Source organism: Liolophura sinensis, chromosome 5 (assembly GCF_032854445.1).
Source record: "Liolophura sinensis isolate JHLJ2023 chromosome 5, CUHK_Ljap_v2, whole genome shotgun sequence".
NCBI lineage: Eukaryota > Metazoa > Mollusca > Polyplacophora > Chitonida > Chitonidae > Liolophura > Liolophura sinensis.
In genome coordinates, this window is record NC_088299.1 from 13,016,145 (window position 1) to 13,031,617 (window position 15,473).

The following is a 15,473-nucleotide window of genomic DNA, read 5'->3' on the forward strand; positions in this document are numbered from 1 at the left end:
CTCAGAAATATCTATGTTTCTAGCAAAGATATTAAATGGCTATGTTTACGACTATTATAGACAGGCATATGATTTTCATTTATTTCACTGGTGTTTTATGCCGTACTCATGAATATTTCACTTATACGACGGCGACAAGCATTATGGTGGAAGGAAACCAGGCAGTGCCCGAAGAAATCCACGACTATCCGTACGTTGGTGGCAGACCGTCCCACGCACGGCCGGAAAGAAAGGCGGCATGACCTGAACTTGAATTCACAGCGCCCGCTTTTTTGTGGAAGGCTTCTGAGTGACAGGTATATGCATTGGCTGTAAACGATTAAGATGTCGCTAATATGAAATATTCTTGAGTGCGGCGTAAAACACCAATCAAATAAATAAATAAACAAATGCGTATGTCTCAAATAACGTCACACCGACTCTTTTTTCTGGACCTGAAACAAGTATTTATTAACTGAAAAAGATATGGAAAACAAACTATAATGCTGTACCGCTTCTTCAGAAATCTCACAAAAAGGTTGTGTGTACAAAAGGTAAATTCGACGTTTTGGGGATATGAAATTAAAATTGTTGATCTAATACTTAACATGTCTAATGGGATGTTTTTAAACCCTAAAATTCAAGCATGAGCTTTCTGATGATATTGGTTTGAATAAGAACCAATACAGTAATTTATTAACACGCCGGAAACCAAGCTTCTCGTACATTGCTAGAGCTCGTTCGTTGTTGGTGGCGACGACAAGATACGGTGTCTGTTTCGGGGCTTTCTGTTCAATTTTCTTGATCATTTCTGTTGTTACTAGCTTTCCGAGGCCTTTTCCGCGGTATTCCGGCTGCACATATAGGAGAGCGAGTGCCCAGTAATAATACAGCAGGCAGTAAGCTATCGGAATACCATCGGCTGTGTAAACTGCAACTGACGGCATATTGTTGATGAGTGCCCGGATGTATCGCTCACACAGAGGCCCGCCATCAGGCTCCCAGATTTGGCTTAGGGAAGTGGAAAGACAGGAATCCACGGTACCCACACGGTAGTCTGATGGCAATGGCCTATCTGGGATGCCACTGTGAAGAAAAAAATATAGCAGTGGAACTGCAGCCATCCTGAAACCTGCATGTTCCAAGTAGGTGTAAATGACAGAAAATAAACAGGCATGACTGAGTTCCTTTGGAGGGTCAAGGATATTACGCATGGAATAGCTATCCAAATTCAGCTTATTAATGTTCAAATCAATGTGATTATTAATTTTTAAAAAGCCAAAAAACAAAAGAAGGTGCGAAACTCCATGGATATCCTTTTAACAAGCCCGTTGATATAACGATGACAAGATCGCTGATATTTATGCAAATTAAGCTTACAATATGCAAATTAATATAAGGATAGACCTGAAAAGTTGAAAGGGTTTTACCATGGCTTTGTTCTGTTTCTTCCCACCATAAGGCTACCTGCTGTCATATAAGTGACAATATTGTTGAATTCAGCGTAAAACCCCAATGAAATAAATGAATGAATAAATATAATAATGAATGAAGGAATAAAACTAAACAATGGTGAGCAAGTCATGTACAATAATGTAAAATACATTACAAATCATACACAGAATTACAAACCATATTGGCAGGGGTAGATAGAATTCCAACTCACATTAAGGTATCACGTGTTGATTTCGGTAAGTAATATATATACAGCTCAGTATCGAAAGGTACCACAGTTCCAACATGCTTCTTCCTTACTACTTTAGCTACTGTCTTCATACATTCTTTCGATACACCTGGAAGTAATAAAAAAGAATCGACATTCAATAAGTATAGATAAATGGTTTACACTCGAGTCAAAAGTTTCGGACAAATTAAAGTGTACACGTATGATGAGTGAGTGCTTAGGGTTTAACGTTGCACTTGACAATTTTTCAGTCATATGACGACGACTACATCTATGACGATGAAGGAATCGTTAGAGTGCATGTAATGTGACTCCTTGTTGCAGGACAGATTTCCACCCCTATTTTATCTAGTGCTGCTTCACTGAGACGCCTCACCGAAGGTAAGTAAGCTGCCCGCCTAAGACACTGTACTAATAGGAGTCAACCAGTCTTTGCCCTATCCCTTCATGCTGAACGCCAAGAGAGGAAGTTACAACTTCCTCTTTAAGGTCCTACGTGTGACACGACCCGGGATTGACTCTGGATCTACCGTGCTATCGGGGCCGGTTCATTTTAGATATAAAGCAGCTGAGTTAAGCTAATATGTTTCCTTGTTAAATCTCTTCTGGATTCAGTAAGGATAACACGGGGGTTTCCGTGGCCGAAGGATTCAGGTTATCAATAAAATTAGTGTACGATGGCAACATATGTAACTAATTGGCTCTGTCGTTTATCACCCGATGTGGTGTTTATTTGTTTACGCACAGAAAAAAAAGACAGATAATTAAAAGACCTTTCTGTAAGCGCCGTTATCTCTTTATACAAGACAGTGAATATTAAAAAATACAGCCACTTCTCCAGATTTCTTGAAATCGAAGAGACGAAATGAAAGTTTTTCAAACCGCCTATCAATGTAGAAACATAAAATCACATTTTCTCTGTTAAATTGATCTTTCGTCGTTTAACATTAACATTTTGCTATGGCGACTTTGATATATCCTTGAGTGGTGTCACTGCTTGATATCAGAGCCTGTAGTTTCAAAAATATAGTTTATATATAGTTAATATGCAGTAATTTTAGGCCAAGATGATTGTGTTAAGATTGCAGAATGATTTTCTTTGGGATCAGAAAAAAAGACACATCTCGATGTTATAAAACAAAATTTCCAGGGAAGAAAAAAAGGACACGTAGTTTATCTTGGCTCTATATTTCCCCATTCCACATCTCATGCGGGGGCAAACTTCTACACGGAAGTGTGGGTTGGAGCGGACTACTTTAGGATAGACTGAAGATCTTCCGGATTAAGCCAATTTCAGTAGAAGCCATAAATGTGTCGACAATGTCCTGACTTGGCAGAGGATACATCTACAAATGTTCAGCAACCCGTCTCTGCTGTAGCTGTGTCAGATCATCTCAAACTAGGCGTGGTGTCATGTGATCTTTCCTATCTATTCTGACTCATCGCGACATGCATAAAGCGCCATGACTTTTAATAATCAACAAATAGCGCGTGTAATAAAACCATTCAGGGGATTCTCCGGTCAGGCCACCATCAGAATCAGCAAACCAAAACTTGCAGCACAGTGAGAATAGTAGAATTTGGCTTAAGGCTCCAACAACTGCCGATTGTCTCATAGTGACGGTACCAAGTGGGTTTCATATTTACAAAATGTTTTACCCTTTCAAGCGCTCAAAAACTACACTTAAGGGTTTGGCTAAAGCAGACTGTCTCGGTAAATACATTGAACTACCAGTCATGGTATGCGCGTAATTAAAAATGATAAGGCATCTACAAAATTCAGAATCATAGGAAATGACATCAACATCATCGGACATACAACTCAAGACTGTATCAAATGATATCAACTTCCAGAAGAGCTCTGTACAAATATCCATTATACAGTACACCTTTGTGAACAACGTAAACATAAGAAAGGTTCTGTGACGCATTCGACATTCGACAAATGTCATTGCTGTCTACTAACACAATTTTCAGAGGCGTGTCTCATGATCGTGGATTCATCTTTTGGTTGTCTTTCCTTTACACATTTCGCGATTTTTTTTATCCTCATTCACGATACCAAGTACACTAAGTGTATAATCGACGATAAGCTCCATAGGACAAACTGATTCCTTTTCGTCGGAACTTTTATGAGCGCATTTAATGGCACCTAATTTAAAAAACAAGGATGACCTTAATACTTACAGTCAGTAACGTACCAGTCGACGTGCTGAGACGGTTGAGGATTAGAGTGTCCACATAGCGGAGACATAAGTTCGCGCTCGACATGCGTCATGTCAAAGGAGTTAGCAATTAATAATCTGGGCACCGCTTAGCTTCGTGCACTGATGCATAGCACAAGCTCATGCACAGATGACCGATCTGATCAAAGTGTTTTCTCAGGGTAAAACGTTTAGTCTGGTGTCTCGGGCGTGATGTCTGTCCGCATTGGTACCGGACTCCGACACATAGACACGTGGTCATGATATCGTTATGCTTTGAGTCCGAATAATGTTGAATGCAAAACTAAGTCAAATACTCAAACAAGCATGTCAATAAAATGGAAACGAAAAAGAAACTTGGACAGCGGAAATAATTGTACGGTATGCGACTGTTACAAAAAATGGTAATAAATACAATTTACCTGCTACCAAGAACTCTGTTTTCCAGTCAAGCACAGGGTCATGACTCAGAACGGACTCCAAAGCGTCAAAGTCGCAACAATATATCTCAAGACGGTTTCTCCAGTAACCGAACTGTAACAACGAAAAAACAGCATTCTAATGGCATCTGGTGTAAACTCATCGAACTGTGAGTATACATAGACGTGATCATTTGCAGGATCGTTATCCAGTCATATTGTCCATCTTTAAGCCATTTCACAGTATTAATAATTCAGTCCGACTAATAATGCTCTGCTTCAGACCCATGCCCTTGCCATAAGACACAGTATTAACGATGACAGTTCAGTATTCTGTACACTATTTATCTATTTGATCGGTGTTTTATGCCATATTCAAGAATATTTCATTCTACGACGACGGCCAGCATTATGGTGGAAGGAAACAGGGAAGAATCCAGGGGAAATCCACGACCATCAGCAGGTTGGTGGCCGCATATGAAGCCAGTATGAGTTGGTCTTGTACTCACAACGACTGCATTGGTGAGAGGCTGCTGGGTCATTCTGCTGTGCTGGCGCGCTAATACCTCTGTCCTTTTCAGTATTCTCTGCTACTAATACTAAGGGTGCCAATAACAATGATTTGCTTGAGGTTTACGTCCATATCAAAAGACAAGAACACAACACACGCACAAAATTATGTCGTTACAATGCAAAGCGCATCGCATATATTGAATGTATTGAAAGAAAGGGCTGTAAATAACTGGTAAACATATATATTTTGTTTTAACTGATTTATCTATTTTTTATTTCACTGCAGTTCTGCAGATTGGAATTCGTTCTGAGTCATAACCCTGTGGATGCAGCCAACACCGCTCTTTTGCTTAAAATTGTCCGGATTAATACCGTTTTGCACGGAAAGTTGCTTTCAAGAAACTAATGGAAGATGGTAAACTTTATAACAAAATTTTTCTGCGATCTACTTTCTGTGAGACAACTTTGGTTCAGCTGTACCCGTGATTGAAATGTTAACTTGCTGAGTGGCCGCCATTTTCCAGCCATCAGTTTGACGAGGTGAGAGTGCGCAACAAATTATGGAACGTGTGAAAGCTTATACAAAGATCAACATGTGAGTGAGTACGAATCATGTCATACATTTTCACTAGGCTTGGTAGGATGAACAACAATAGTTTTGGCGTGTGTACTTTGAGCAGTTATGTAATGTTTATGTGTACTCGAACAGCTGATCGATCGTGTACGAACGCACATGGCCGCAGTTAGTGGTAAGATTCGCTCACGGTAGACGATACCACATTTTGCAGCTTCAAATCGACAATGAAACGCTGTCTCACCCTGTACGTAATTTAGTTCTGAGACAATGGAACAGTGTTAATAGTTCTTTTAAGAGTTAAACACTGTACTGAGTTAGTAGTACAGACCGGATGGGGTTAGACACCATGGCAACTTTTGTCTAAAATTTTTGCACTGTATATGTTACCTCTCTTGACTTGTGAGTACATATATAAGATAGAAATAAGAAAACTGTAAATGACTTTATTGTTTGTTGTGGTTGCCATTAACAATGATTACTGTCAGTCTACTAGAGATCAATGTGTGTTAAATAGTTAAAGTAACATGACGTTTGACTTTCCTTGCATGTGACATCTGCAGAATACATGATCATCAAGATTAAGGTTAAACCATTGGAATGGCCTACCGAGACATCCCTGCCAGGTTCTGTCAGTAACTGGTAGACACATTCGATGTGACATTGTGTTATATTGTAGTCATGCATCACCATTATTTATAAGGACCTGTATGTAGTATATCACGGTATTTCCGGTGATATTTCTTCCTAACGTTTAAGTATATGCAAACAGCATTATGCATGTATGTACAGGATGTTACATTTTTTTTTAATTTTCATGTTAGTCTTTTATTATTATTATTATTATTATTATTATTATTATTTTTATCCTAACTCACTGACATGCCGCTATGATGCCATGCCACAAAGAACCACCACATTAGGTAATGATGGTATAGCTGAGAAGGGGCCTCTGTGGCTCAGTTGGTTAGCGTGAGTCTCCCACCAATGCGGTCGCTGTGAGTTCAAGTCCAGCTCATGCTGGCTTCCTCTCCGGCCTTACGTGGTAAAGTCTCTCACAACCTGCGGATGGTCGTGGGTTACCCCCGGGCTGTGCCCGGTTTCCTCCCACCATTATGCTGGCCGCCGTCATATAAGTGAAATATTCTTCAGTACGGCGTGAAACACCAATCAAATAAATAAATAAATATAGCTGAGAAAATAGAGCTGACCATTTACATGCTTTTAGTCAGTCAGGTGTTTTACTGAGGTCAAAATATTGATTCGAGAGATAACTCATTTTAATTGCCAATAGCTCCAAGTTACTCACGTTATATTGATTTTTCACTTTGACATTTTATTTTCTAAAAAAACGGTTGTTGTTTCAAGTTAAGTTCGCAGTTCGTACAAAGCTGAACTCGTATTTTAACGTTTCATGTCGGTTTCAGGAAAGTCTAGTAAAAGTGAATGAACTTTGTCAGAGGCACATTTCCACAAAACGTCTTGTTTTTATTACGTCGATCTGCTATTGTTCATTCAACCAAATATGGAAAGCAAATTGACAGAAAGCGGCAATACTACTTTATTTGAAATCCTTAATCGCTCAGTGTCATATCAGTTAACGATTAACACTAAGAGAAGTGTATCGATCAAAATGAAATGTACGAAAACGTCTTCATTAATTAGAGAAACCTCCCCTAGCGGTGACAAAGGTATCGGCGGGAGTGGGACAGCAGCGTGCTGTGTCGGATCACATGACGTGGTTTAACATGTATTAGATACAATGGAGACTGGAAATCGCGATCGGTATTCACAATAGACAAGTGTCGGTTTGTTCAATAAAAACAGCATGGGTTGTAAATGGAGACAAAAGCAGGCCAAGCGGCACGGTTGGTACTGACAAGACGTCGGTTAGTGTTGGTGTTGGCAAGTTTTACTGTAGTACAAGACAGTCCGGCTGCAAAGAGAGTGACTATTTGGGGAAGTGGGCAAACAAGGTTTCTGAAAGCACTATAAAATTGGTGCGAATACAAAGTCAACTTTTATATTTATTTATTTGATTGGTGTTTTACGCCGTACTCAAGAATATTTGACTTGTACAACGGCTGCCAGTACTGATGTGGGAGGAAACCAGGCAGAGCCATAGGAAACCCCCCAATCATCCGCACGTTTCTAGCAGACCTTTTCACGTACGGTCGGAGAGAAAATCAGCATGAGCTAGCCTCAATCTCACAGCGACCGCATTGGTTCGAGGCTCCTGGGTCATTGCTCACCCCCTTGGGCACGGGAAGTGGTGGTGGTGGTGGGGGGGGGGATTGACTTTTATAAATCGTATATATATTTATATATATTTTTTGCCGCGCAACGAAGAACTTGAATTATTTATTCATCAATAAAGCAAGAGCTACGGTGCTTCGAGAGGTATATATGAATGTGTCAGGACTGTGACGTAAAACCAGCCAGCCCATGGCGCCTCTAGAGATTGGTAAGTTACACTGAGTGGATACAAGCTTAAAGAAAAACTCCAAAGGGTTGTTACATATAACATTGCATATGGTTGATAATTGAACGCCACTATTTTAGCTACAATGAATTCATTTTAAGCCACCAGGCATATTGTGGCTTTAATTGGCTGAATGTTCTATATTTTATGAAAACATCATTTTGGCCACTCAATGAAGATGAAAGAATATTAACAGAGAGAAAGAATAGTGGATGTAATCGATTGCAATGTTGGGAGATAATATGGAATTCGCTGTGTGAAATAATGTCATGAATCGATTTACGCTAAGGTCTCCATGCGTATCAAAGGTTTGTATTAAAACAAATTGTATCTTGTCGAATAATCTTCCTTGACGTCACGCGTGGCAATGCGTTCTAGGCGTATAAACTGAGCTTATGCAGTTTAATGTTATAAATTAGAAAAAGTGTTCCAATTTGATTTTCTTTACAAGAATATGGACTTCCAACATATCCATGTGTAAAGCTTGTGTTGTTACGTGTCACTGACTTGGTAGCGAGAATGACTGATTTTACAGAAAACTGAATATAGGCAACTTTTTGAAAGAATTTGAATATAATTATAGCATCCTCGAGACTTAGGCCCCTTGAATTGTTTTCATGTTATTATTTATTTAATATTATGCCATCACAGGATTTTAAATCATTCTAGACCGGTGACGTCTCATAAACTGCAATTAACTTTACTACATTTTTTACCTAATTCTGCACAGGCCATGGTGCTATGGAACGTGCAGTTTGAACCTATATACATGCATAGTTAGAATAAAACCCTACCGGAGGGAAATTGATAAGAGGACATATTTCACCGGTTGCGTCTGGCCATTTGCAAACTATCACACTGCCCATAATGCTCTGGTGGTACTCTGTATGCTGTAAATCTTTTGTAAGTCTTCACATGGATACCCTAAAAAAATTCTTCTGTGTGTTCTTGAGATCCTGCACTTTATTGGAAGACATGTAATAAGGAATTTAAAAATTCTGATTCAAAGCGAATGTACCTTGGCATTATGACTATCCACCACGCAGACCACAGCCCGGACTTCCGGCCAGTCATCCACCCAGATTTTCTGTCCGTCACACCAACCACCCAGGACACTACGGATGTTTGACTGTACCTGTGACATGTCAAGAACCATGGAAATCCACAATCAGCCACATTCAAGGCCTGGTCAATCTTGCACAAAGACAATGTAGCTACAATCGACTGTAGGCCCTGTCACTGAGCTTACAATTTATTGTAAAAATAAGTTGCGTCGTTTGTACGAAGGCAATTGTCAATTTTGGAAGTTACAACCGCGATCGTAGGTCAAATATGACTCGTACATTAAGATAGCCTATGGACAACGTGCCAGTCAGTAGCTTTTCTGCCCTTCATTTTCGAAAGAGTTCAACATCATTATGATTCAGCAATTAACAACAACATATGGAAATGTTTTCGTAACATCTTTTTGAGACAATTAAATTGCACATCTTTGCAAAGCCGAAAATATCACACCAACAGTCTACCTAAGGTAATCATTTGTACTTAACGTTAATTACAACAATTTAACTTTACGTAAAATATTTACAACATGGTGGCCCCAACTGTAATCTGTGATTGTAGGCCTAAGTCCAGCTATCGTAGCTTACAATCCCTTTGCGCATGAATGTGTCGATTGTAAATTAGATCTACGATCGCGGTCTTTGTGATTTACAATCAACTTAGGCTTACGATCCCTTTGTGCAAAGGGGCCCAGCATTCGGAAACAAATAACTTCACTACAGGACAACGGTGAGGTTGATAAGTTAAGGAAACGGGATAGACCCCGGAAGAAACGAGTACCAGTGTATATTACGACATTTGTGTTAAGTCCAAAATGGGACGGATTTGCTGATCCATAAATACCCTCACTAGCAAGCCAGGTAAAACAGTATTTTATGAAAACTTTTGTCAAGATAATATGGAAAATTCTGTAACCAAATATACTTATCATAATAATTATTGAAGCTCGGAGTGATTTTTCGTGTTGTTTGATCAGAACACTTAATAGCGTCTTTCATAATTTGTGGAGAACCAAATGCTTTCTTCCTGTCTGAGAGCGGGTAAGGGGAAATAACTCCGAAAGCCTAAATGTCAGCTCGTCCTTGAATCGGTCTTACAGTGACGGCATGGCCCTGGGGGAGGTAGACATCATCATCTATATTACATAACAGTCCAAAAGAACATATCTTCTGCTGGAATGCTTGGGTGTATAGATCACATCTTTTGCTGGTGGCCTGAACACCGTGGCTTAAATTGACACATTCACTTCACGTCCTATGCATGCACAGATCAAACACGTTCCGAAATATTTCAATGTACTTACCCTTATAGCTTCTGGTAAATACTGCTCGAGTTTATCCACAAGGATAGACAGTTCATCGCCGTGTACTTGAAGGGGCATATCAAACCGTGGCTGGCTGGCGCTCTGCAGAAGTGCCGCATATGTATTAGCACGTTTAACTAGCGGGCTTTAATTACGAAATATAGGACAATATGTAGAACAATATGATGAACTAGGTCATTCAGTGCAACCTATGTATTCAGTACACGCACGATATACCTGGTAGACGGCCTTCCGTGGCTCGGTTGGTTAGCATGCTGGCGCAGCGTAATAGCCCAGGGGCCTCTCGCCAATGCCCATATCTGCTTCCTCTCCGGCTGTATGTGGGAAGGCCTTGCAGCAGCCTCCGGGTAGTCGTGAGTTTCCTCCAGGCCCTGCCTGGTTTCCTTCCACTATAATGCTGGCCGCCGTCGTATAAGTGAAATATTCTTGAGTACGGCGTAAAACACCAATCAAATAAATACATATGCCTGGTCGCTGTGCATCAGACAGGCTTGTATGCACCTGTGGTTGACTGATATATTTATATTAAAATTCTTTACAAACAAATACTTGAATAAGAGAAGCAATTTTTCGTATGGATAAATTCAAATTTGATCTTAACCCAGAGTTGAGTGAGGTTAAATCGTTCACAGAACAGTTAGCTAGCATAGAGATTTAAACGGTTACGCTGACCCAGTTTAACCTACAAGTAATTCCACGTTGCATTTTTTTCTTCATGCGAACTCTGATAGGATACCTTAAGAACTTTATTATGTCCAAAGTGGCAGGCATAGAGTTTCAGGATTCGGTCTGAAAACGGCCATGTCTATGTATAGTCTATGTATATACGATATACGCATGTTCAGCTGCATGCAGATACAACTGAAGTACAACTTATAGAGGTCAAGAAATGAACGGTTTGCAAGAATGGTTGGAGGATATAAATATCGCCTATTCGTGTCTTTCGGACTAATCACATAACATAGCCTAATAATTGTAAAATGTTACGCCTAGTCGTATAATAGAGCCTAATCACGGTAAAATGTTACGCCTAACCGTGTAACAGAACCTAATCATGGTAAAATATTACCTAATCATGGTAAATGTTACCCTTAATCGTGTCACAGAGCATAATCCTGTTAAAATTCTGTTTGGTTTATATACGTTTCATATGCCATATTGAACAAAAACAAAAGGGTAAACTCCTTAATATTATAGGTATCAAATACGTTTGAACATGATTGAACTACACGAGTCTCGAAAGGAAAAAAATTAATAAGACTAATGATATTTCTGAAAATAGAAATGCACTTTTAGCACTGATATTGGGTTGAGATCAGCTGAAGAATTATCAGTGGAAAAAAAATCATTTTAATTCGCTTATAGTCATCATTATGTTAATCAGATTTCACCTAATAAAATGCAGCACAAAATGACAATGCTGCACAACATGTCCTGGTGTGAGTCGAGGCAGCCATCTTGATAAGTTTATCCAATCAAACACGTTGCTATCAGGTTGAGCAGCCTAAGCTGTGACGTAGCCTACACAGAACTACTGCATAAGACAGCATTTTGTGATCGTTTACAACGTTTGAGTTGCATGTAGCCGAATGACCATTTCACACAGTGTTGTGGAGCAGGTCTGCATCACTTATGGGCCACCACAGACGTAAAATCAGTTGATTAACAAGCCGTGTAATATTCAGCGATGGTGTCACAAATTATGTCAGACAGTAACATACCGTTTCGGCCCAAAACCGCACTCGTCTCCCCTAATACATTTTTTTTTTGGTCGCTCATTCGTTTAGTCAGCCGTTTTTATATAGCAAATATCAGTCAGGGCAAAATTCATTACGGAAGCTGAAGGTTTATGGGAAGGGTGTCCCACCGTACAACGCTTAAAATTAATTTAAAATCTTATGATATAACTTTTTCTATGAATTTACTAGAACTGTAGAATTTAAATTTTGCTCATTCAAGGGATGTTCTTTTTTCTGCTTTCTTTCATACAATACAGTAAAATTATTGAAACGCCGTGTTCAAGCCGAGGTGCTTTCTGTGACGTCGGCGGTCCGCTTAGAAGTCACCGCAGTAGAAATGAACCATAAAATCCAGCAACAGTCGAATGCCTAGATCAGCTTCTGTGGTCCTTTGATTTATGTCCATTTGTTTCAAAATTGAGCATGAATCTAGTTGTACTAACCCTATTATACTAACCCCATATACTAACCCCAACCGTTCATCCGCATCTTCAGCTAGGCTATTGAAACAGGGTCGCCGGAGTTCCTTATAAATGATAACGTAGCCCTGCTGTATCAACAGTTCAAGCAGTGGAAGAAATATTCTTCGGGCATGTCCACTTTCCGAGAAAACTATATTTATCTCTTGGGCCTTCATCGCCAAAGTCCACTACTTTTATCTGCTGTCTTTCATTTCAGTGTGCTGACTCAGCAAGGTAACCCTCTCACGCTTCCTCCTGTCGGTGACATTTCCATGTCTTGGATGATCCACTCACAGTTTTCTGTCTCGGACGACTTCCTTCCAGTTCTGTCTCGGACGATCCCTTCCCAGTTTTCTGTCTCAGAGGACTTCCTCCCACTGTTCTGCCTCGGACGACTCGTCCCATTTCTTTGTCTCAGGCGAACTCCCCCACATTTTTATTTTTTTCTTAAAACTTTTCGCTCTGTTGAAAAACATGCGAGGTGTTTAACAGAAAGCATCATGCATGCTAGTTTAAATTACAGCCGTGTTAATTATATGATTATGACGATTTAAAAGCTGTTGAAACGTTCACTGATATATATAGAAATGTGTGAAAAGAGTCTAAGATGTGAAGCGTAATCTAAGATGTTAAATGGTACTGTTTTATCAATTAAGGTCAGATGTTGATGGCAACTGTTCACAAGAATAAGACTGAGTGAGTGAGTGCTTGGGGTTTAACGTCGTACTTAACAATTTTTCAGTCATATGACAACGAAGGAATCCTTGGTGTGCATGTGATGTGCCCCCTTGTTGCAGGACGGATTTCCACCGCTCTTTTATCTAGTGCTGCTTCACTGAGACGACTTATCAAAGGTAAGTAAGCCGCCCCGCCAGAGCCATTATACTAATACGTGTCAACCAGTCGTTGCACTAACCCCTTCATGCTGAACGCCGAGAGAGGAAGTTACAACTTCCTCTTTAGGTGTGACTCGACCCAGGACTGACCCTGGATCTACCACTCCCGAAGCGGACCCTGTACCAACTGTGCCATTGGGGCCAGTTCACATGAATAAGATAGTAAGCTATCGAATGGTGGTTTGACATCATTAAATCGGGATGCATCCAATCTTTTACACCCGTCAGGTGGCGCACGTGTGAATTTCGATCTTCCATCATTATAGCAGGACTACGAAACTATTTGTTCACGGCAAAACTATCCATTCCCAGCTCTTCATTATGACGTCACATTAATGACGAACGACGTTACGGTAAAATTTATGCATTGTAGTATGGGAACCTGTCTAACGCTCGGTAGCAGGACCTAGACGTCATTTTACTGACGTCAAATGTTCTTTCCCCAGTTCATCATGATGACGTCATATTAAAAACACTACTACGTTACAACAGAAACTGATACATTGTTACGGTGTTGACGTTACTCTACAATCCATTCTTGATGGAACAATGGTTTGATGTCATGCTTCACACGAGCGCCACCTCACGAGATTAAAAATATGCCACCTACCCATTGCAGACGGTGTGCTCCAGTCAGTTTGACGTAACAATGGACGGAGGTCCTGCTTGACACTAGCACCACCTCATGCGATTAAAACATATTTCGTCACTCTAATGTAGCACAACGTTTCATATATGTATATCAGTTTCTACTGTACTGTTGTACCGTCTATGTTCACGTGCGGCCGTAAGTGGGAAGGTCTGTCAGCAACCTGCGGATGGTCGTGGGTTTCCCCCGGGCTCTGCCCGGTTTCCACCCACCATAATGCTGGCCGCCGTCGTATAAGTGAAATATTCTTGAGTACGGCGTAAAACACCAATCAAAAAAAAAAAAAAAAAAAAAAAAAAAAAATGTTCACGTGTATATATGTCACTTGGACATTGGGCAATATGATGAGTTCGGAAAGTCAACAAAATTGCGTCAGTCATGCCGGGCGTTTGTCGGTTCCCCATTCTCATAACGTCACAACAGCACTTGGCAACAAGTGTTCTCGCGTGAACCCCTATGATGACGTCATAATCCATTCCCTAGTGTTGATAGCAGATCCGGTGGCCACCGGAGTCGCATGAGCTAGGGCGCTATATCACACACCACCGACTCCGCTGATACCTGACTCGGTGGAGACAGTGGAGCCACTGGTCTCCTCCGGTGGCCAATGGAACGTTAGTGGCCACTACCTCCTCCAGTGGCCACCGGGGAGCGAATGGATGAACTTTGCGAGGTGTTTAGTGTTTTTGACACTGTTATTCACTGCCAAGTGGGCAGGGGATATTGCCATTGCGCATATGAACAGCACGTGAGTATAAGTTGCTTGTTTTAGTCAAAGGATTACTGATATACTTCTTTGTCAGGCACTTGTACATTTACGTTAAAATTCTATATATACAAGTACTAGAAAAACAGAAGCCATTTTTCGTATAGATAAATTCAATTTATAGAAACACTCTAGAGCAAAGTATTCTCATGTCTATAAGCACTCTGGCGTAAAACTATTTAAGCTGTTTAATCTATCCACATCTACAGCATCTTCATATCTGTACCCATTCATAAAGTAAATAAAATTCGACTGGGTCAAACTTTTCTACCAATTCTATCCCAAATTTAACTTATTTTGTGTTCAAAACCCATTGTTGTTTCTGTTTCTATCTTCCAGATGCGTTCACGCCTGTGCGTACCGTCCTAATAGGCTGACGGCTCTTCTAGTCCACCTCCGGCTTAGGTCACCGCCTGAATGGCCAATGGGGGCACGGCCATGGTGGGCAGGCTTATGTGGCGTCCACAACAAACAAGGTATGTCACAACATATGTCATACCCTGTCACATAAAAAATGACATACATTAATGATAGAATATTGTAAGCCAACTGCAATAAATTATTATGTAAACAATTTCTTGATATACTTTAGAATTATAAATTTTGTTTAAATTAAGTTATTTTAGGTGGTTTTAAATGTATACATGTTTTAGTTTCATTTTAGATGTTCTCTTTATAACATGGAAAACAACTTACCGTCTCGTGGTTTAAAATTAGACAA

The 15,473-nt window shown here is 40.2% G+C and overlaps 1 protein-coding gene across 1 annotated transcript; it reads right to left on the reverse strand.

Moving 5' to 3' along the window:
- Nucleotides 1–555: 555 nt before the first annotated feature.
- LOC135465473 (glycine-N-acyltransferase-like protein 3) lies at nucleotides 556–12,846 on the reverse strand. The gene is made up of 6 exons (XM_064742714.1): nucleotides 12,689–12,846; nucleotides 10,221–10,365; nucleotides 8,874–8,990; nucleotides 4,290–4,401; nucleotides 1,646–1,772; nucleotides 556–1,065 (listed from the first exon to the last, which is right to left on the reverse strand). The coding sequence occupies exons 1-6, from the start codon at nucleotides 12,844–12,846 to the stop codon at nucleotides 606–608; spliced, it is 1,119 nt and encodes a 372-aa protein (XP_064598784.1). The 3' UTR covers nucleotides 556–605.
- Between the last annotated feature and the right edge of the window lie 2,627 nt (nucleotides 12,847–15,473).

Bases quoted from the DNA above. Each gene is read 5' to 3' on its own strand.
- LOC135465473 (XM_064742714.1), bottom strand. From the start codon at position 12,846: ATGGGACGAGTCGTCCGAGGCAGAACAGTGGGAGGAAGTCCTCTGAGA. The intron at 8,991-10,220 runs GTAAGTACATTG...GACATGTCACAG, and splicing joins ATTTACCAGAAGCTATAAGG to GTACAGTCAAACATCCGTAG. The intron at 4,402-8,873 runs GTACATTCGCTT...TCGTTGTTACAG, and splicing joins TGGATAGTCATAATGCCAAG to TTCGGTTACTGGAGAAACCG.